Source organism: Ovis canadensis, chromosome 7, assembly GCF_042477335.2.
Source record: "Ovis canadensis isolate MfBH-ARS-UI-01 breed Bighorn chromosome 7, ARS-UI_OviCan_v2, whole genome shotgun sequence".
Lineage (NCBI taxonomy): Eukaryota > Metazoa > Chordata > Mammalia > Artiodactyla > Bovidae > Ovis > Ovis canadensis.
The window spans coordinates 48,783,165-48,806,012 of record NC_091251.1 but is presented as its reverse complement, the minus strand read 5'-3'; the positions used below and the strand labels follow the sequence as shown (position 1 = coordinate 48,806,012).

The 22,848-nt window shown below is 37.2% G+C and overlaps 1 protein-coding gene across 1 annotated transcript in view; it reads left to right on the top strand.

The window, feature by feature from the left end:
* UBR1 (ubiquitin protein ligase E3 component n-recognin 1) overlaps nucleotides 1–22,848 on the top strand; it is a 166,626-nt gene that overhangs the window by 5,596 nt on the left and 138,182 nt on the right. Inside the window, exons 2-3 of the mRNA XM_069596070.1 lie at nucleotides 18,638–18,894; nucleotides 21,034–21,112. Coding sequence (XP_069452171.1) covers nucleotides 18,638–18,894; nucleotides 21,034–21,112 — 336 coding nt within the window. The remainder of the gene's footprint in view (nucleotides 1–18,637; nucleotides 18,895–21,033; nucleotides 21,113–22,848) is intronic.

The window sequence follows — 22,848 nt, the reverse complement described above, 5'->3', positions numbered from 1 at the left end:
TTATTAAGTCCATCTCAAAGGATGCCTCCTGATACAGTACTAAACTCTGTTCTTTTCCCTGTGTTCATCCTCTGTCCATGTGATTTCATTCAGTTCTGTGGCTTTAAATACCATCTGTATTCATTCAGTTCCCAAATTTATATCTCTGGGTCATCTCACTTCTGAGCAGCACAATCACAGATCCAGCTGCCTTCCTGATATATCCACTTGGATGTCTGAAAAGTGTTTCAAATGGAGGAGCAATTAGGAAGCAACTACAGTAACCAAGCCATAGCTGATGGTGGCTTGTGCTAGAGCAGTGTCACTGGAGATGAAGAGAAGTGGGTGGATTGGAGAGAGGTTTTGGAAGTATGCTAGAAGTAGAAAGATTTGTTTATGGATTAGGCAAGACAGAGAAGGGAAGAAACATGACATCTGGATCCCCAGTTTTTGACTTAAGCATTCATGGCCATGTCTTTGTCATATACTGTGAGGAAAGACCAGGTTTGGGGAGGGCAACGAGGGGAGGCAGATTAAGTTTTGTTATCCCTGTCTCAGTAGGTGACACGTCCCTGATAGCTCATGAAGGCAGACCATCTTTCCCCACTCTACCTCTCTAGTCCTAGCCACCATCTGTTGCCTGGGCAACTGCAGTGGTCTCTTAGCTTCTGTTTTTGCCCTCTTCCAGTCCATCCTCCACAGAGCAATCAGAGTAATCTTTTAAAGACTAAATCAGATCATGTCAATCTCCTGCCTAAATCCTTGGTTTCCTGTCTACTTGGAATAAAATCTAAACTCATTACAAGTTCTTCCGGATCCTGCCTGATCCAGTCCGTTCATCTCCCCTCATCTCTGTTACTTTCTTCATCCACTTTTAGCTATCCTAGTTTCTAAAATAAGTCCAATCTCTTGTCTTACTTCAAGGGCTGTACCTTGCTTGCTGTTCTTTGTAGTATTTTTCCTCTGCCTTTTCTTGATACTTGTCTAAAGATGGGTTCCTCTTACAATTCTCTGTCAAAGCACTCTGTTTATTTCCTTCACTGTACTTATTATGATCTGTAATTACTGTATTGTCTTTATTGTTTAAATGTCTATTTCTGAAAAAAACAAACAAACAAAAAAGTCTGTTTCTTGTACCAGGATGTCTGATTTGTTCACTGATCTGTTCTGGTATATGCTTGATAAAGCAGACATTTATATACTCATAATGAATAAAGCGACTTCACTTTCACTTTTCACTTTCATGCATTGGAGAAGGAAATGGCAACCCACTCCAGTGTTCTTGCCTGGAGAATCCCAGGGACAGGGGAACTTGGTGGGCTGCTGTCTATGGGGTCTCACAGAGTCGGACACGACTGAAGCGACTTAGCAGCAGCAGCAATGAATAAAAGAGAATCCACATAAGTGATTTGTTTAGCAAGATTGTAGTGGTTGGGGGGGGAGATTACGGGTGGAGGATGAGAGGTGAATGAGGGACATATTAGGATAGTGGCTAACCTTGGCGTCTGGGATGAATGGGAGGTAAGGAAAGCCAAAACAGGAGTTCTGGGGGAATTGGTAAGATTTGAGGTGGTAAAGGTTATGGAATTGACATAAGTGGAAGGACTGCAGATTATGGTCATAAAGGGGAATTTGGGAGTTTGAGAAACATTTGGAGGCACACCAGGTTTTTTGTGGTGGGAGAGCCAGGTTTGATGCACCACTGTGCATTCCTTGCATACTCCTTTTGTATGTAGCGTGTCTTGGGCTATACACAACATTCCTGTTTACTGTCTGTCTGTCTTTCTAGACAGTAAACTCCTTAAGGACATGAAATGTTTCTTGTTCACGTCTGTATCTCCGATACCTAGCACAGTGCTTCAGATTTTTTATTGAGTGTGTGAATTTTAATGAATGAATGAGTGAAAGAGTGAAAAGACATAAGTGGAAGAAAAGGTAATAGGAGTTGAAGAGGTTAAGAGATAATGAGGCTTAAAAGTTTAAAATTGAGGAAGGATTTAAAAACTATCAACATTATGGAGGTATGATTTATGTACATAAAATGCATCCATTTTAGGTCTTTTTTGTTTGGCCTTAGTTCCCCAACCAGAGATTGAACCCAGGCGGTTGGCAGTGAAAGCATGAAGTCCTAACCACTGGACTACCAGGGAATTTTCCATTTGAAGTGTTTGATTGATGAGTTTTGACAAATGTATATACTTGTGTGACTACCACCACGTTAGAATGAAGGACATTTCTATTGCTGCTGAAGTTATTTTGTGCCCAAATGGGGAGATTTGGGTTTGTTTGATTTTTTTTTTCTCCAAGTTTATTATTGTTATGTTTGTGCAGTAATCATTATGAAAAATCAAAGAAAAGTTATCTACACTCTCATGTGTGTAGGGGATCTTTAAAAGATAACATAGTCTTTTGTTGATAGTTGACTCTAAAATGTTGAGAGAAGGAGTGAGAAGTTATATACCATTTTCAGTGTGGAGACATTTTTCCTTAGACATTTGTATATATTGTTTTAGGCCGGAGCACAGCTTTCTGTAGTAAGAGCAAACTTAGAGTAAGAAGACAAAGATGAAAACGAAAGTCTATTGAGTCCAGACTTAAGCCCTTTCCCACCAGATCATAGCAGGGCCTAGTGCCTGTTGCTTTTTTTCCATAAACATCTCCTAATTTCTGTTGTAGACAGCTAGGGAAAATTCTGATTTTCAGTACCAAATTCTGTAGAGTCATAAATGAAATTCTAAAACTACAAGTCAAGAGTGACAGCTTCAGTCCCTCTAGTAACTTACTATAGATGAACTGGTGCTTGAGAGTGACTGCTTATGTTTAATAACAGACATTGTCCTGCAAATAAAGAGGTTTTTATTCTCAGCAGTGCATAGAGAGTCTGTCTGGCTAGATGTGTATATAAATCAGTGACACAGAATAAACCAATGTAGTATCTGTCCATCCTTTATGTGTGCTGGCTTTGAGGGTTACCTTAGATTTCTTTGAAAGCGTTAATCATATGTTGGGCTCTGTGAAACAATTTTCTCTAAGCTTTTAACTCAGATGGCTTAAAACAGACTATTAAGGCCTCTTTAGTCCCAAATGATTCCTGTGATCTCCTTCCTACGTGTTCTTCCAAGATAATGTGATTAACATACCTCCTATTGAAGAACCAATAGTTATTTGGTGAGTCTGTTATTTAAAAGCATTTGGTACAGTCCTTTTTTTTTTTTTTAATTGTTGTTACACTCTGTAGTAAGCTCAGTGCTTGTGGAAATACAGTGTACTGAATAAATGCTACTGAAAGACCTCAGAAGAGTTATTGTGCTTCTCTAAGTGCCTGCTTGCTGTTCAGGAATGACAGACCCTGTCCAGAATGGAGTCTGCTGTTCATCACTTAAATATAATTCTCCTTCAAATAATTTACTTAATCTGTTCTTCAGAATGAAGTCTCTGACTTGTTTGGAGGAGTAGAGCTATAAACACTTACTGTGTCTTTATGAACTGCCTTTTACAAATCCTTTGAACCTTTGGTATGGTTGGACAAGAAATGACTTTAGACACAGGAGGAAAAATCTGTTAATTTATCCATGTATGTTTTTATATACACATACTCTGAGAAAGAATTTTCGTTTATTTAAACATAAATTCAACACAGTGGAAAGAGAATATGAGATCTGTACCCCATAGTGTAGAAAACCAGATTTCACTCATCCAGAGACTTTAAGGAGAGCTTTGAAAATTGGAGCATGAACCTATGGTCAGAGAAAAAAGGGAAGAGAATGGCTTAGGAGGGATGGAATGCTTTCAAAGACTGAATTCTGACAGCATGCATATATGTAAATTATTTCAACAGGGAAGAAGAGAGAGGGGCCTTATTTATCATACTTACTGTACATTTGATTCTGGCTAATGGCTTAGTGGTAAAGAATCCTCCTGCCAATGCAGGAGACCTGGGTTTGATCCCTGGATCAGGAAGATCCTCTGGAAAAGGAAATGGCAACCCACTCCAGTATTCTTGTCTGGGAAATCCCATGGACAGAGAAGCCTGGTGGGCTACAGTCCATGGGCTCACAAAAGAATTGAACATGACTTAGCAACTAAACAACAACAACAAAACAACAATTTTATCCATGCCTTGAAGACATAGTAGACATACCATATGTACAAACAATATAAGGCTTAACAGATATGATAATATTATAGGACACACACGCATACACAATCTCCTTAGGCTAGATTTTATATTAAAACTAACAAGGTGAGATTTAATTGCCATGAAAATAAAGCCTTATGTCTAGGACTGGGTATTTGTGTGTAGGACTAAATCTCTTGTATGTGACTGGTTTGAGGGTTTTAGGTTTTTTGCAGACTCACTAAGTCATAACATGATATGACTCAGAAAACAAAGCAAGCAAAAAAAAAAAAAAAAAAACCTCTTTAAGCAGCTTAGTGTCCAGGATAAGGGAAATACAGAAGCATATTTTACATGTTCTGTGAAAGAGTAATCAACATGGAATGTGGTCTGGATACCATGTCTTTATGGATGGCTAAATTTCATTTCTAGGAATGAGCAAGTTTTCTTTAGTTTCTACATTCCTGTTTTTAGCCCTGGAATAAAGAGATTAATGGGAGTTTTTATTTATTATCTTCATTTATTTGATAGGTTGTTGGGTGAAAGAGCAGAGTAATTTGTATTGGATTATTTCAGGCAGCATAACTTAAAAGTTATAGGAAGGTAAATTTTTGTTTAATTTGGGCTGTAAGAGAGTGGAAGCTGGCTGAGAGAAAGTCTTCAGACAGGCTTAGGGAGCTGATTATCAGATACAGACAATTTCCCTTTGGGATAAGTGAGTGAACTAGGGTTTTTGTTGTTTGCTTGTTTTTAAACTTCACAAATCTTTCAGATAGTATTACAAAAAATTTTAGTGTAACCAAAAATTTTCTTGGTTCCTAGAGGTGTTCCAGTTACAAATCCAGTACTTGCTATGAACAATTCTGCAAGCTCCAGATTTTGTTATGCCTTTAAATCAAGGGAATTAGAATTACAGGCCTTCTGAAGACTGTTGATGTCCATCAGTTATCTCAGGAAGCGTAAGTTGTGATTTGAACAAAAGGGAACTAGTATACTTATAGTAAGTTCCGTTTTCAGACTGATGTTCCCAAATAGGCATCCCAGTCCCTGGGTCAGAGTTGAAAGAATATCTTTAATCTCCTTGGGGACAAGGAAAATATTTGGAATGTTTGAGAATTTAAGCGTGTGAGAACTTGTTTTCACAGAACAGCCGATTAGGAAAGTCTTCCCTTATCTAAATATTGAAAAAAAAAGTTTTTTCCCCTGAATATGAAAATGTAAAATTCTTAATCATGTCTCAAATTGGAGAAAATGCTAAAAGCAACCAACCAAAGAACAAAATCAAACCTACTCCAGTCACCAGTAATTCCTGAACATGTCACTCAGGAAAGTACACCCTGAATAGTTTTTCTTATTGAGGAAAAAAAAAGAAAGAAACCTTATCTGAAAAAAGATTTTCATAGTCGTGGCAGTCATCTAGGAGAGAATTTTTTGTGAAACAGTATAATTGTACTTTGTCTTCTTTAAGAATTTTGTAAACAGTTTTGGAAGGTTTAATGTTATTTGCTTTGTTCTCTCTAGCAAGAAGTCCGTAACTTTCAGCAATGACTGAGAACTTGTACTTGAGATAGGCTTGTGGGGATACAAGGATTTGGAAGGAAAGTACCTTCCCTCAAAGAGCTAACAGTCTGGTTGAAGGGGCTTGATGTCCACATTTAAAGGTAACTACCCACTCCAGTATTCTTGCCTGGAGAATCCCAGGGACAGGGGAGCCTGGTGGGCTGCCGTCTGTGGGGTCACACAGAGTCAGACACGACTGAAGCGACTTAGTAGCAGCAGGAGCAGCAATGTTATCTAGCCGGAGAAGGCAATGGCAACGCACTCCAGTACTCTTGCCTGGAAAATCCCATGGACGGAGGAGCCTGGTAGGCTGCAGTCCATGGAGTCACTGAGTCGGACACGACTGAGCGACTTCACTTTCACTTTTCACTTTCATGCATTGGAGAGGGAAATGGCAACCCACTCCAGTGTTCTTGCCTGGAGAATCCCAGGGACGGGGGAGCCTGCTGGGCTGCCGTCTGTGGGGTCACACAGAGTCAGACACGACTGAAGCGACTTAGTAGCAGCAGGAGCAGCAATGTTATCTAGCCGGAGAAGGCAATGGCAACGCACTCCAGTACTCTTGCCTGGAAAATCCCATGGACGGAGGAGCCTGGTAGGCTGCAGTCCATGGAGTCACTGAGTCGGACACGACTGAGCGACTTCACTTTCCCTTTTCACTTTCATGCATTGGAGAGGGAAATGGCAACCCACTCCAGTGTTCTTGCCTGGAGAATCCCAGGGACGGGGGAGCTTAGTGGGCTGCCATCTATGGAGTCGCACAGAGTTGGACATGACTGACATGACTTAGCAAACAAAAACAAAAACAAAATGTTATCTAGCAAAGATGTAGATTCTGAATGTGTACCTCCTTTAGTATTGGACTTATGGGAGAGAGAAATTTCCTTAGGTTGGTTAGTGAAGTATTCATGGAGGTGAGTTTAGAGCTAAATGGACTTTAAGGAAGAGGTGAGGTAGAAGGGTAGAGAGCTAGTGGTAGAGTCAGTGAAGAAGGTGTTGAAGGCATCAACACCTAGAGATTCTATCCAAATCAAATCCAAAATTCTATAAAGATAGCATTTTACAGTGTTAGTTCCTCAGACTGAGATGTGTAATGACAGAGATAAAATTTAAGAACATTTAGTGGCACCCATGAATATTAGGCATTTGTTAGCTAAAGAGGCTTTATTTAGAGGGAGATTTAAAAAAGAAGGCAAAGCTTTTTTTTTGTTTTACTATTAAAGTGAAATTGATCAAGTCTTATGGGTAAACTTAAATGAGTTATATATTTATATTTGATTAAGTGGAATGAGCACTGAACTCTTGAGAGTCAGGATACCTAAGTTCTGCTCCTGACCCTGATAATTAGTATTCAGTCTTGGACAAGCCAGTTTACTTTTTCCTTATAACTCGGTTTTAAATGAAGGAATTGAACCAGAATAGATCCCTGAGGTTTTGGGTGATTCTCAAGTTTCTCATGTTCTTAAAAACATTCTTGGAAACTAGATTAGAAACTAGTTCTGTGCCTTCCATAATTAGATAGGACAGAAAAGGGGTTTTGGTGTATAGTACTGAATATATAGAGAATTTTTTTTTTTTAATGCTCTTTGAAGAAAAGAATTTCAGGTACAACATAGAATGTTAAATCTTCTAGTTACAGTTATTGTCAGGTATGCAAACGTGAGTTGTTTGTTTGTGAGTACCCTATAAATATTAAAGTTAGAATATTGGAAGGTACGGTTGGTTTTTTTTTTTTTAAGGTTTTAGTAAAATATTTTAAATTTTATAATTAAAAAATTGCTCCCAAAATATGGAATCGCCATAAAGATATTATTGTTATTAGGTAAGCAAACTTACAAATTCCATGAAAATAGGCTAAAATCCCACTACTCACTACTGTTAACATTTTGGTATATATTCCTGCTAAATTTTCCCCATGTTAATATATATAGTATATAACCAAATGAGATTTTATACATGCTTCTTTGTAACCTACTTTAATGTACTGTATATCTTTACTGCCTTTCCACTAGGTAGAAATAGACATCTTCAATATCATCTCCCTTTTTCAAACTTATTTTGAACTCATTTTAGACTTTTAAGAAAACTTACAAAAATAGCACAGGCAGTTCCATTATATCCCTAACCCCTGCATCCCCTAATGTTAGCATCTCACATAAAGTAGTACAGTTATTAGGGTTAGGAAGTTAATATTTCTATGAACTAAACAACAGTCCTTATTCAAATTTTACCAGTTTTCCTACTAATGTCCTTCTTCTGTTTCAGGAGCCTGTCAAGGTTCCCATCTTACCTCCCACCTGTTTGTTTCATCCAGTATGTAACGGTGTCTCAGTTTCTCCATAGTCTCCTTTCAGTTTTTAACAGTGTCTTGATTTTTCCTTATTTTTAATGACCTCAGCAAGACTGCTCAAGAATATTGAGCAGTTACTTTGCACAATGTTCCCAGTTTGGGTAGGACATTCTCTTACATTTGGAAGGAGGGTATATGTTTTTGGCAAGAATAACAAAAATGGTACCATATCCTTCTCAGTATATCATATTAAGGGATTCTTGATATCAGTATTTCTTATTACTAGTGATATTTATCTTAATCACTTGGTTAAGTTGGTATCTGCAAGGTTTCTCTATAGTTACTACCTTTTCCCTTTGTTCTTAATAAGTATCTTAAAGGGAGACACTTTGAGACTTTTTGGCATCATTTTAATAGATGTATCTCCTGTGTTTTTTTTAGAGTTTTTTTCCCCCCCTCTTGATTGCATTATTGACACTTATCAAACAAGGTCAAACAGTGTAACATCATTTACAGTAAAAAGTGAAAATTCTGAGACCTTTCCCTCAGTTCTTTTTCCCATATAACCACTGCTAACTATTTGATGTTTCTCTTGCTAGACATTCTGTGTTTAGGAAACATAATGATACATGTATCTATACAGATATATATGTATATCTCTACATTGATGTACATGTTGAATTAGGAAACTCAAATGTGTAGAAATGTATAAATATCATCTAGAGGTTTGTTTTTGCTTTTACAAAAATGAAGTTATATTATTTTAAATTTGCTTTTTTCAGTCTACAGTATTTTATGACCTTCTGACTGCATATAATACTGTGGATGTACCCTTTAATGATAAACATTTAGGTGGACTTTGTTTTTTCACAGTTACAAGTGGTATAGTGGACACAATGGAATATATATATATATATATTTACAGTTAAGTAGGTCTGATTAAATGATAAATTCCACCATTTCTTTAAACTATTCCCTTATTGATGGACATTCAGATTTTTTTTCCTGTTATGAATAACTTTGTATATGAAATGTATAGATTGAAAAAACTTTAAAATGATTTTTGATAGATAATACATATGGTAAAAAAAAAGAAATAGTAAAAATGTTTATACAGTGAAAAATAGAGGCCTATTTCTGCTGTTAACAGTGTATTTTGAACCCTTTCAAAGATTGTCTACTCTTACGTAAGCATATACTGATATATCTCCTCTCTTCGCGTTGAAAGACGTGAAGAGGAGATATATCAGTATTCACTGTTTTGTATTGTTTGCTTTTTATTTAACCATATAGCTTGAAGAATGTCTTATATTAGTACATTTAAACCTGTGCCCCCTCTCTTTTATACAATGACTGCATTGAATTTATGTGCCATGATTTATTCAGCTTTTGTTATGGGACATTTAAGTTGTTTCTAGCCTTTTATTATTATAATAATCCTGCAAATAAAATACTTGTATATATTTCTTTTTACATATTTGAGTTTATCTGTGAGGAACAGATTCCTCGAAGTGGGAATTTCTCAGTCAAAGTTTATATAAATTAAAAATTTTAATAATTATTAAAATTGTCCTTCTGAGAGGACAGGCTAATTTAATTTCTACAATAATACCTAATTTTAATATAATATGTTTTATATAAAGTTTTATAGAGTTGAACTTATGGAGGCATATTGAGCTTCAGGAGAGCAAACTCAGCCTTATATATAATCAAATATATGTAACTTAGTTACTTATGATGGAATTTTATGTAAATTCTTTAAAAAAATTTTTTTTATTGGAGTCTAGTTGATTTATAATGCGTTAGTTTCAGGTGTACACAAAGTGAATCAGTTTTATGTGTATATACACACACACACACACACACAAGCACATATATCCACTCTTTCTTTAGATTCTTTTCCCATATAGGCATTACAGAGTATTGAGTAGAGTTCCTTGTGCTATTACAGGAGGTTCTTATTTGTTACCTATTTTATGTATATAGTACTGTGCATATGTCAGTTGCAGTCTCTCGATTTATGCCTTTCCCCTGTTAATGATTAATTCTAATTGTATGTCAGCTTATAAAACTCCTTAGACAAGTTTTATGAGTTTATCATAGTTGAATAGATTTCTGATTCCTTTTCTTTGTCCTGAAAACTGGTTTTTAACACTTCAAACGGGCACCTATTATTTGTTCTTTTTTTTTTTTTTAGTTTTTAATTTTTTTAAATTTTAAAATCTTTAATTCTTACATGCGTTCCCAAACATGAACCCCCCTCCCACCTTATTTATTCTTAAGATATAGTGAACAAGTATGTGTTCACCTTGTCAGAACTCTTAATGATTTTATAAACGTTATCTAGCCTTTATTTTTAAAGACTGAAGAGTCCTAGTTTTCCACCCCTATTATTTTTTCTAGGATTCTTTCATTTCCCTTGATGGTTTTTGCTTCAGGCAGAAAGTGAAGAGGAACTAAAAAGCCTCTTGATGAAAGTGAAAGTGGAGAGTGAAAAAGTTGGCTTAAAGCTCAACATTCAGAAAACGAAGATCATGGCATCCGGTCCTATCACTTCATGGGAAATAGATGAGGAAACAGTGGAAACAGTGTCAGAGTTTATTTTTGGGGGCTCCAAAATCACTGCAGATGGTGACTGCAGCCATGAAATTAAAAGACGCTTACTCCTTGGAAGGAAAGTTATGACCAACCTAGATAGTATATTGAAAAGCAGAGACATTACTTTGCCGACTAAGGTCCATCTAGTCAAGGCTATGATTTTTCCTGTGGTCGTGTATGGATGTGAGAGTTGGACTGTGAAGAAGGCTGAACGCCGAAGAATTGATGCTTTTGAACTGTGGTGTTGGAGAAGACTCTTGAGAGTCCCTTGGACTGCAAGGAGATCCAGCCAGTCCATTCTGAAGGAGATCAGCCCTGGGATTTCTTTGGAAGGAATGATGCTAAAGCTGAAACTCCAGTACTTTGGCCACCTCATGTGAAAAGTTGACTCATTGGAAAAGACTCTGATGCTGGGAGGGATTGGGGGCAGGAGGAGAAGGGGATGACAGAGGATGAGATGGCTGGATGGCATCACTGACTCGATGGACATGAGTCTGAGTGAACTCTGGGAGTTGGTGATGGACAGGGAGGCCTGGTGTGCTGTGATTCATGGGGTCGCAAAGAGTCGGACATGACTGAGTGACCGAACTGAACTGAACACTACCCAATGGCCTGAACAGCCAGTCTTACTTCTTGGGATCAGGGTATTCCTGTGCTAAGAGGGCCAGGACTTTAGCTATGTAGATAGCTGTGGGTGGGTGCTCTATCCTCTGTTGGCAAATTGGGTTAGTATATGATAAATATACCTCATAGTTGCCTCCTATTTCTGTGTAATTTCATAGAAGCAATAGCTCAATTTAAGAAGTAGGGACATGTTCATTTTAATATATATCTGTTCTAAAATTTATCTTTCACAGTTTGATTGTATGAAAATTTGAAAAATGCACAGTGAGTAGCAGAACTGGATATCAGTTACTCATGTTTATTTTGAGGAACAGAAAGTTTTAATTTAGATTAATTCTGTTTTATCCATTTTTTTTCATGGTTAGCTGTTTTTGTGCCCTGTTCAAGAAATCTTTGCCCTCCCAGAGGATGTCAAAGTGTTTTCTTCTATGTGTTTGTCAAGTAATTCTACAGTTTTAGTTATTACATTTAAATCTGTGATCCATTTCAAATTAATTTTTGTGTATGGTATGAAGTATGGGTTGAAGTTAATTTTTTTCCATTAGGATATCTAATTTCTCCTGCACCAATTTTTGAAAATGGCTGTCTTTTTTGAACTACGTTGTTTCCTTTTTTAAAAAATGAATTGACACTGCACTCCAGTATTCTTGGGCTTCCCTTGTGGCTCAGCTGATAAAGAATCTGCCTGCAACGTGGGAGACCTGGGTTTGATCCCTGGGTTGGGAATATCCCCTGGAGAAGGGAAAGGCTACCCACTCTAGTATTCTGGCCTGGAGAATTCCATGGACTATGGGGTTGCAAAGAGTCAGACACGACTGAGCAACTTTTGCCTTCACTTTACATACGTATGTGGATTCATTTTTAAACTGTCTTAGTTCCATTGATAAATGTATATATACACCAGTGCTAATTTCATACTATTAGTATACCTTTATAGTAGGTCCTAAAATCAGGTACTGTTAAGTCTCCAAGTCCTTTACATTTCCTCTTTTTTTTGGCTACCATGCACAGCTTGTAGGATTTTAGTTCCTCAACAAGGGATTGAACCTGGATCATGATAGTGAAAGTGCCAAGTTCTAACCACTGGACTGCGAGGGAATTCCCTCCATATTAGTTTTAGAATTAGCTTGTTAATTTTTACAAGAAAGCTTGCTTGGATTGTGTAGAATTTGTAGCTCAGTTAGGATGTATAAACCTTTTAAAAATATTGAATCCTATAAACAATGAACATGATGCAACTCTTCATTTTTTAAGATATTTTATAAATTTCTCTCAATAATGTTTTGTAGTGTTCAATGTGAACTAATTGCCAAGTATTTTTTGATGCTACTGTAAATGCTATTTTTTAAAATTTCATTTTCCAGTTATTTGTTGCTAGTATATAGAAATATAGTTGATTTTTATGTATTGATCTTACATCTAATGAGCTTGCTTAGTTCACTTAGTATTCTTACTTGTTTTTTTTTGTTTTTTTTTTTTTTGTTGTTTTTGCTACACTGGGTCTTTGTTGCTGTGCACAGGCTCTCTCTAGTTGCGGCCACGGGGGCTACTCTCTTTGCAGTTTGTGGGCTTCTCATTGTGGTGGCTTCTCTTGTTGTGGAGCATGGGCTCAGTATTTGGGTGCACAGGCTTAGTTGCCCCACAGCATGTGGAATCTTCCCTCAAACCTGTGTCCCCTCCACTGGCAGGTAGATTCTTAATCTCTGTACCACCATGGAAGTCTGTGTGTGTGTCTGTTTTAATAGTTTATGTATTATTTTGTTTTTGGCTGTGCTGGATATTTGTTGCCACACGGGCTTTTCTCTAGTTGTGGGGAGAGGGTGCTACCCTCTAGTTGTGGTGTGCCAGTGTCTCATTGTGGTGGCGGCTTCTGTGGTTCCTCGGCTCTAGGGCATGGGCTCAGTTGCTCCGCGCCATGTGGGATCTTCCCAGATTGGGGATCAAACCCATGTCTCCTGCACTGGCAGGCGGATTCTTTACCACTGAGCCACCAGGGAAACTTGTGTGTGATTTTTAATTGATTTCTCAGAATTTCTTTGTGAAGAGTAATCATATTGTATGTGACTAGAGACAGTTTTATTTCTTGCTTTCCAGTCACCATGCCTTTTATTTATTTTTCTTGTTTTATTTCACTAGCTATGACCTCTAGTACTGTAGTAAATAGAAGAGAACAGATATCTTTGCCTCATCCTTGATCTTTGGGAGAGAATTATTTAGTGTATTATTGCAGATATTTGTCTCAATCTGTGGTTCTCCTTTTCATCTTTCAAACCATATTATTTTTTATTCACTATGAAAATTTCCATAAATAACTTTTTATTGTACAGTTCTGTGAGTTTTGAGAGTTGCCAACAGTTGTGTAATCATCACCATAATACCGATGCTACAGAACTGTTCCACTGCCCTCAAAATTTATGTTGCTGCTACTTTGTTGTCAGCCTCTTGCAACCACTGTGCTATCCTCTATCTCTGGTAGTTTTGCCTTTTCTGGAATGTTATATAAATGGAATTATATAGTACATAGCCTTAAATTTTTTTTTTAATTTAGAATATTGTTGTTGTTTAGTCTTTCTAAGTCATGTCCAGTTCTTGGCAACCCCTTTGACTGCAGCACTCCAGGCCTCCCTGTCCCTTACTATCTCCCAAAGTTTGTCCAAGGTCATGTCCGTTGAATCAGTGATGCTATCCAGCCATATCATTCTCTGCCACCCTCTTCTCCTTTTGCCTTCAATCTTTCCCAGCATCAGAGTCTTTTCCAGTGAGCCGGCTCTTCACCAAAGTGTTGGCGCTTCACCTTCAACATCAGTCCTTTCAATAACTATTCAGGGTTGATTTCCTTTAAGATTGACTGGTTTGATCTTGCTGTCCAAAGGACTCTTCAAGAGTCTTCTCCAACACCACAGTTTGCAAGCATCATTTCTTTGGTACCCATCCTTCCTTATGGTCCAGCTCTTACATTCATACAAGACTACTGGAAAAACCACAGCTTAGACTATACAGACCTTTATCAGCAAATATGAAGCTAGTATAAATGCCTTATATGGTTCTTATGTAAATATAAAACAAACATGAAATACTAATAAAACCAGAAAGCCAACCCATTTCAAATGAACAGAATTAATTTAATTCAGTTCAGTTCAGTCACTCAGTCGTGTCCAACTCTTTGCGACTCCATGGACTGCAGCACACCAGGGCTCCCTGTCCATCACCAACTCCTGGAGTCTATTCAGACTCAGGTCCATTGAGTCAGTGATGCCATCCAACCATCTCATCCTCTGTCGTTCCTTTCTCCTCCCACCTTCAGTCTTTCCCAGCATAAGGGTCTTATTCAGATGTGTCAGTTCTTCGCATCAGGTGGCCAAAGTATTGGAGTTTCAGCTTCAGCATCAGTCCTTCCAGTGAATATTCAGGATTGATTTCCTTTAGCATGGCCTGGTTGGATCTTGCTATCCAAGAGACTCTCAAGAGTCTTCTCCAACATCACAGTTCAAAAGCATCAATTCTTCAGTGCTCAGCTTTCTTTATAGTTCAACTCTCACATCCGTACATGACTACTGGAAAAACCATAGCTTTGACTAGACGGACCTTTTTTGGTAAAGTAATGTCTCTGCTTTTTAATATACTGCCTAGGTTGGTCATAACTTTCCTTCCAAGGAGCAAGCATCTTTTAATTTCATGGCTGTAGTCACCATCGGCAGTGATTTTGGAGCCCAAAAAAATAGTCTGCCATTGTGTCGTGTCCACTGTTTCCCCATCTATTTGCCATGAAGTGATGGGACCGGATGCCATGATCTTAGTTTTCTGAATGTTGGGTTTTAAGCCAACTTTTTCACTCTCTTTCACCTTCATCAAGAGGCTCTTTAGTTCCTCCTCACTTTCTGCCATAAGGGTGGTGTCATCTGCATATCTGAGGTTATTGATATTTCTCCCTTTATTCCAGCTTGTGCTTCATCTAGTCTAGCATTTCTCATGATGTACTCTGCATAGAAGTTAAATAAGCAGGGTCACAATATACAGCCTTGACGTACCCTGTTCCCAATTTGGAACCAGTCTGTTGTTCCATGTCCCGTTCTAACTGTTGATTCTTGACCTGCATACAGATTTCTCAGGAGGCAGGTCAGGTGGTCTGGTATTCCCATCTCTTTCAGAATTTTCCACAGTTTGTTGTGATTTACACAGTCAAAGGCTTTGGCATAGTCAGTAAAGCAGAAGTAGATGTCTTTCTGGACCTCTCTTGCTTTTTCGATGAACCAGTGGATGTTCGCAAATTGATCTCTGGTTCCTCTGCCTTTTCTAAATCCAGCTTGAACATCTGGACGTTCACGGTTCACGTACTGTTGAAGCCTGGCTTGGAGAATTTTCAGCATTACTTGCTGACATGTGTGATGAGTACAATTGTGCAGTAGTTTGAGCATTCTTTGGCATTGCCTTTCTTTAGGATTGGAATGAAAAAACTGACCTTTTCCAGTCCTGTGGCCAGTGCTGAGTTTTCCAAATTTGCTGGTATATTAAGTGCAGCACTTTCACAGCATTATCTTTTAGGATTTGAAATAGGTCAGCTGGAATTCCATCACTTCCACTAGCTTTGTTCATAGTGGCCCACTTGACTTCACATTCCTGGATGTCTGGCTCTAGATGAGTGATTATCTGGGTCGTGAAGATCTTTTTTGTACAGTTCTCCTGTGTATTTTTGCCACCTCTTCTTCTGCTTCTGTTAGATCCATACCATTTCTGTCCTTTATTGTGCCCATCTTTGCATGAAATGTTCCCTTGGTATCTCTAATTTTCTTGAGGAGGTCTGTAGTCTTTCCCATTCCATTGTTTTCCTCTATTTCTTTGCATTGATCACTGAGGAAGGCTTTCTTATCTCTCCTTGCTATTCTTTGAAACTATGCATTCAAATGGGTTTATCTTTTCCGTTTCTCCTTTGCCTTTTGCTTCTCTTCTTTTCATAGCCATTTGTAAGGCCTCATCAGACAACCATTTTGCTTTTTGCATTTCTTTTTCTTGGGGATGGTCTTGATCACTGCCTCCTGTACAGTGTCACGAACCTCCATCCATAGTTCTTCAGGTACTCTGTCTATCATATCTGATCCCTCGAATCTGTTTGTCACTCCACTGTATAATCATAAGGGATTTGATTTAGGTCATACCTGAATGGTCTAGTGGTTTTCCCTACTTTCTTCAATTTAAGTCTGAATTTGGCAATAAGGAGTTCATGATCTGAGCCACAGTCAGCTCCCGGTCTTGTTTTTGCTGACTTTATAGAGGTTCTCCATCTTTGGCTGCAAAGACTATAGTCAGTTTGATTTTGGTGTTGACCATCTGGTCATGTCCATTAACTGCAACTCGATTGCCAATGTTGGTTTGAGAGTAGAGAGTTCTATCTTTCCTGCCTCTATTTAAAGACTGCTGTTACTTAATGGCATTAAAAATGTTGGGCTGGCTGGGTGGTTTGAGGTAATTGCCTCACATTTAAGGCCAAATTGCCAATGAGTAATCCATGAATGTCTTTTAACAGGGCGTTTCTGGGTACTTAGAAAGCTCTCTTGCTTGATTGAAGACAAAGGTGGCGTTATTGGAATCTACATATAGTATCTGTTAAAACCACTTATAATGGGAGTCAGGAATTTGGTCCAGAGATGTGCTTTGCTCAGTTCACATATATGCTGTCAATATGAACAAGGTCCCAACTACTAAGAGGCAGTAGTACATAATCTTTTTGAGTTTGACTTCTTTTGATGTTGCATGTGTTGATAATTCAGTCCTTTTATTGCTGAGCAATAAAGGAGTATGCTGAATATTCTGTGCTTTGGATGTACAAACTGTTCATAATTTGCCAGTTGAAGGACAAATGAGTCATTTCTAGTTTGGGGCAATTATGAATAAAGCTGCTCTAACTTTCAAGTATAAGTGTTTTGTGAATGTAAGTTTTTATTTCTTGATTAGATAACTAGGAGTTTGATTGCTGGGTCATATGGTAAGTATATATTTAACTGTGTGAGAAACTGCTGAACTCTTTTGTAAAGTGTGTGCATAACATTTTGAGTCCCTTTCCTTTCCAAGTTTTCTACATTTGTGTTGATACTTGGTATTGCCAAATTTTTATTTTATTTTTTTACCTACACTCTGATAGGTTTTATAGGGATATCTCACTGCCACTTTAATTTGCATTTCTCTAATGATTTAATGATGTTGAGCATGTTTTCCTGTGCAAATAAGCATGGCAAAAAGCCACCTGTAACTTTCTTTTGAAGAGCAGAAGGTTGTTTGTTTGTTTTTGCTGGTGTTCATTTATCTTTTCTTTTTGTTTTATGGTGAGTGCTTTTTGCGTTCTAAAACTCTGACACTCATTCATTTTCATCTCATTAAATGCTATGGTTCCTTTAAATAATTAAATTAATAGTAAATCCTTAGAGTTCTCATCACAAGGAAAAAATCATTTTTTCCCCATTCATTTAATTTTATATCTGTGTGAGATGATGGATATTCACTAAAACTCTTATGGTAATCATTTCATGATGTATGTAAGTCAGATAATTATGTTGTACACCTTAAACTCATTAAGTGCTGTATGTCAATTATATCTCAATAAAACTGGAAGAAAAAAATAAAATTTAATTAAACTACTGGTATGAGGAATACTTTATCACTGCAGCCTCTGACTGATAATGGAATCACCTTCACACACCAGGAGTTGGCCACGTCAGCAGGGAAGAGTAATTCTCATCTGCTATAGTTGCACTTCTTTTTTCTATATGTGAACGACCACTTATTTCTAAGTCCTTTAAAAAAAAAAAAATCACCTACATTCCTTTTGTATTTGCTACTGTTCAGTCGCTCAGTCCTGTCCATCTCTTTGCAACCCCATGGACTGCAGCATGCCAGGCTTCCCTGTCCCTCACTGTCTTCTGGAGTTTGCTCAGTCTTATGTCCATTGAATAGATGATGCCATCCAACCATTTCATCCTCTGTAGCCCCCTTCTTATTCTGCCATCAATCTTTCCCAGCATCAGGGTCTTTTCCAATGAGTCGGCTCTTCACATCAGGTGGCCAGAGTATCAAAGCCTCAGCATCAGTCTTTCTAATGAATATTCAGGGTTGATTTCCTTTAGGATTGACTGGTTTGATCTCCTTGCTGTCCAGGGGACTCTCAAGAGTCTTTTCCAGCACTAAAGCTCCTTTTGTATTGGGCTTCCCTGGTGGCTCAGAGGTTAAAGCGTCGGCCTTCAACGCAGGAGACCCGGGTTTCAATCCCTGGGTCAGGAAGATCCTCTGGAGAAGGAAATGGCAATCCACTCCAGTATTCTTGCCTTTTGTATTGGTGAAGGGTAAAATAAGAGTATACTGTAAATCACTTTCTCTGAAACTACAGAATTATGCCATTATCTGTGCCATTACTTGTGCTCCTAGATCTTTAAGAAGGAACTTGTAAGAAAGTTTAATTTTTGTTTTGTTTTGTTTTTCAGTGGTGGGATCAGCAGATTGATTTTTATACTACTTTCTTGAACTATTTGGCACAAGTGGTGCCTGAAATTTATTTTGCTGAAATGGACCCAGATTTGGAAAAGCAGGAGGAGAGCATACAGAGGTCAATATTCACTCCACTGGAATGGTACTTATTTGGAGAAGATCCGGATATTTGCTTAGAGAAACTGAAGCACAGTGGAGCGTTTCAACTTTGTGGGAAGGTTTTCAAAAGTGGAGAGACAACATATTCTTGTAGGTAAGATTTAGAAATGTACAGGATTGGTTGTAATTACACCTTGATATTCTGTGCCTATTTTATGATATACCTTTCTTGGTGTATTGCTAGTTGTATTTAATTCTTCTTAATTAACTTCCTATTATTATGCATTTATTTATGTTTGTTTTTGCTAGTACAGCTTACTTTTGAATATATGACTTACACAATTCTCTCATTTTTCTTCTTGTTCTCTGAAAGTATATAAGTGATTGATTTTTGCCTTGTTTATAATGTAGTCCATACACCCTTATCTGAAACTCTTGGTGCCACATGTATTTCAGAATTCTGAATACTTCCCCAGTAGAGTTAGGGCAGGATCCTACAATCAAACACAGCATTTCTATAAGAAACCTATGACTGTTCACAGCAAGTGATATAAATAAAGTCTGTAGTCCCTTGTCATTTCAAGTTGTTTTTTTGCCACCAAGTGACATTTGGTATCAAAGAACCTGTTGGAGCATTTGTAACTTAATTGGATAGAAGAGGTCAGTGGTAGGGAAACTGGAAATGGCTTTAGGTTTTTTGCCTTTTGGGAAAGGACTTAAGCAGCATGGTAACACAGAGAACTTTTTTATTCTCTACTCTTGCCTGAAACTTTTTAACTTTTAGATCTTAATTGCACTTTTAGGGGTTGTTTTTTTTTTCTTTTATTAGAAGTTGTTTAGGTTAGGAATGTGACTCTTTAGATTTTATAAATACAGAGAATTACTTTTTGCTTCACTGTAATTCTAGATTTGACTGATTTGTGTTCAGCTGGTAAAGAATCACCTGCAATGTGGGAGACCTGGGGTCGATCCCTGGGTTGGGAAGATCCCCTGGAATATGGCATGACAACCCCCTCCAATATTCTTGCCTGGCGAATCCCCATGGACAGGGAGCCTAGCAGTCCATGGGGTCACAAAGAGTCAGACACAACTGAGTGACTAAGCACACACAGCAGTTGTTTAGAACATACTACATTTCTTTATTCTCTTTTTTTCTTGGGGAAAATTCACCTTTTGTATTTTGTATACCATTTTGCTATATAGCAGTTTCATTTATCTTGTTAAGTACTTTAGTGGAAGCCCGGTCAGTTTCAACTAAAGCATAGTAGAAGACATTTGTAGACCTCATTTCTCCAAAAGGGTCCCAGAGGCATTTTTAATTGTCACAACTAGGGGAATGGTACTAACATCTAGTGGATAGAGGCCGGGTTGCTGCTTAACCATCCTGTGGTACACAGGACAGTCTCCTGTATCACCAGCAAATAATTATTCAGTTTAAAATGTCAGTACTGCTGAGATTTGGAAATCCTGCTGTGAGTAGGTTAGTAGAACATATATATTTTAGAAACTGCTATTAGTCAGTCTTTACTTATTAACATTTAAAAGTTCAGTTTTAACATTGTGCAATTCCATCGCTTCAAATTTTCTAAATAAATATTCTAAAAATTAATTTTGCACTTTGCACTTGTTTATATTATTGTCAATGTTTCCCTGAAAGTATTAAATAAAATTTTACATTTTAAAAGTTTTTATTAAGGAAAATATTAAGAATTTAATTTAAATTTAAATTTAATTTAATTTATTCAATAAATATTCATTGAATATTTAACATGTGCCAGGCACTGCTCTACATGCTTGGGACATATTATACAAAATAAATTAAAATCCTTTCCCTTATGTTGCTTACATTCTAAGGAATTTTGTCTTTAACCAAGCCTCATTTACCAGTGAACAATCAGTGCCTGTAAAATACATTTGTAACTGTAATAGGATAAGATGATGCAGAAAGTGAAGAAAAACTGATGAGTTTTTCAGAAAACTAATTTTGGCGTACGTGCTGCCAAATCATGCACCAGAAAACTAATTTTGAAGTGGAATTTAATAGTAGTAGTTTGAAACCAGGTGAAAGGTCAAAGTAATGAGGATAATTTAGGAAACAAAACCAAACATCCAACCATATACATTCAAATATGGCCAGAAAGAGGCCAACATTATTTGGAATTCAATTTTTAAAGCATTTTCATAAATAGTTTGTGTATCATATAGGAAATTGATTCACATTATATCATTGTTATACTTTGAGTATCAATGGGAATCATCTAAATTTTGGCACCTGATTTTTAATCTTTTGCAGGGACTGTGCAATTGATCCAACATGTGTACTCTGTATGGACTGCTTCCAGAATAGTGTTCATAAAAATCATCGTTATAAGGTATGGAAATAAATGCATAAAATTTCTTCATTGGCAGGAGACTGATGGTCAGCTAATCCAAATTCCTGATGAGTACTTGAGTTTCTGCTGTAACACATCTGATATGTGAACCTTTAGCTCTGCTTAAACATATGTGATGGAGCATCTGCTACCTCAAGAGACAGCCCCTTACAATTTTTTTTTTAAGTACATCACTTTTATACAAAAGATTGTAGAAAGCATATTAACAGCTTAAACAATAACTATAAAGTGTTCACTTTTCTAACCACCCCTTAGATCAAGAAATGAGACATTGCCAGCTCTCAGGGGCCTCCTTCTGGATCACCATCCTTCTCTCCCACTTTATGATATAACCTCTCGTCTGTGTTTTGTGATAACAGTTTCCTTCATTTTCCTTTTAGCTTATCACTCAAATCATATTGAATAGTTCCATCTGTTTTTGAATTCTGTATAGATGGAGTCATTCTGTACGTTTCTCTTGTTGAGTAGCTTTCACTCAGCATTATGTGTATGTATGTGTGTGTGTGTGTGTGCATATTTATATATGTATATGTTTTGTCCATTTACCTTGTAGTGTTTGATAACCCGCATTGTTTTTATTCATTGTACTGTATATGGATATTAAATTGTTTCCAATTTTGGACTATTACTGTATAAAACAATTTTTCTGTGAATATTCTTATTTGTGTATTTTGGTACCCATGTACAGGAGTTTGTCCAGGGTATATATCTGGAATAAAATTGCTGAGTTCTAGAGTATATCTTAAGTCATAGTGGATAATGTCAGACTGTTTTCCAAAGTGGTTATACCAGTTTGTAAGTTCTTCAGCAGTATATGGGAGTCCCTATGGCTCCACATTCTTGCAAGATTTGATGTTGCCAACTTTTTAAGTTTTAGCCAATCTGGTAGGTATAGAATAGTATTATATTGTGGTCATAGTGAGGTTGCCAAGCTTTGGGATTCTGTGGGCCAGTACAATTTCAGAAGACTTTGGGTAAGACACAGGGTTTTCAAATTTTTATTTGGCTAAATAAGTTCAATTTTAACTTTAAAAAGAGCGCATGAACAGCAACCAAAAAATTCTTACCATCTCCTATAGTTTTATGAAGAAAAGGAAAATTTAATTCCAAGGAAGTAGGATAATCTCAGGCTAAAAAGCAGGTCTTTAAATTGCATACATGTACCTCTGTGGAAGAGCTCATCACATTCCTTCCTTTTCTGATTTTTTCTGCTGACTGGTAAAACTTGTCTATTAAATTTAGGAACCTCTTCACTAAGCTATCTTTCAGTATTGAAAGCTTACAGTCCACATTGCACCACGAAGCACTCTTTTGTGAAACATCCTTAAGTTTATCATCTTTAGGTATTTGCAAAGCTCTTCTTATAGAAGATGCATGTACAGCTTACTCAGGAATCTTTGTGTTATTAGGAGGATGGACTATTGTGTAACTAATAAAAAATTATAAGCTTTAAAATATACTATCCTTCAAAAGTGTGTGTAAAGAACAGAAGACTTTTGGTCGGGGAATAAGTGATAGAATCTCTCTGAAATACCTGCTAGATGTAGTGAAATTTTTAAAGAAAAGCAGGGGAATGACTAACAAATACAATTCAGGTAATAATAACCTCTATGTCAAATGGAGGATCACACAGGGAACTTGGCAACAGTATTAATATTTTCCTGGGTTAAATGCTGAATCAGTGGTGTTCACTTCATTATTCTGCTTTGTAACTC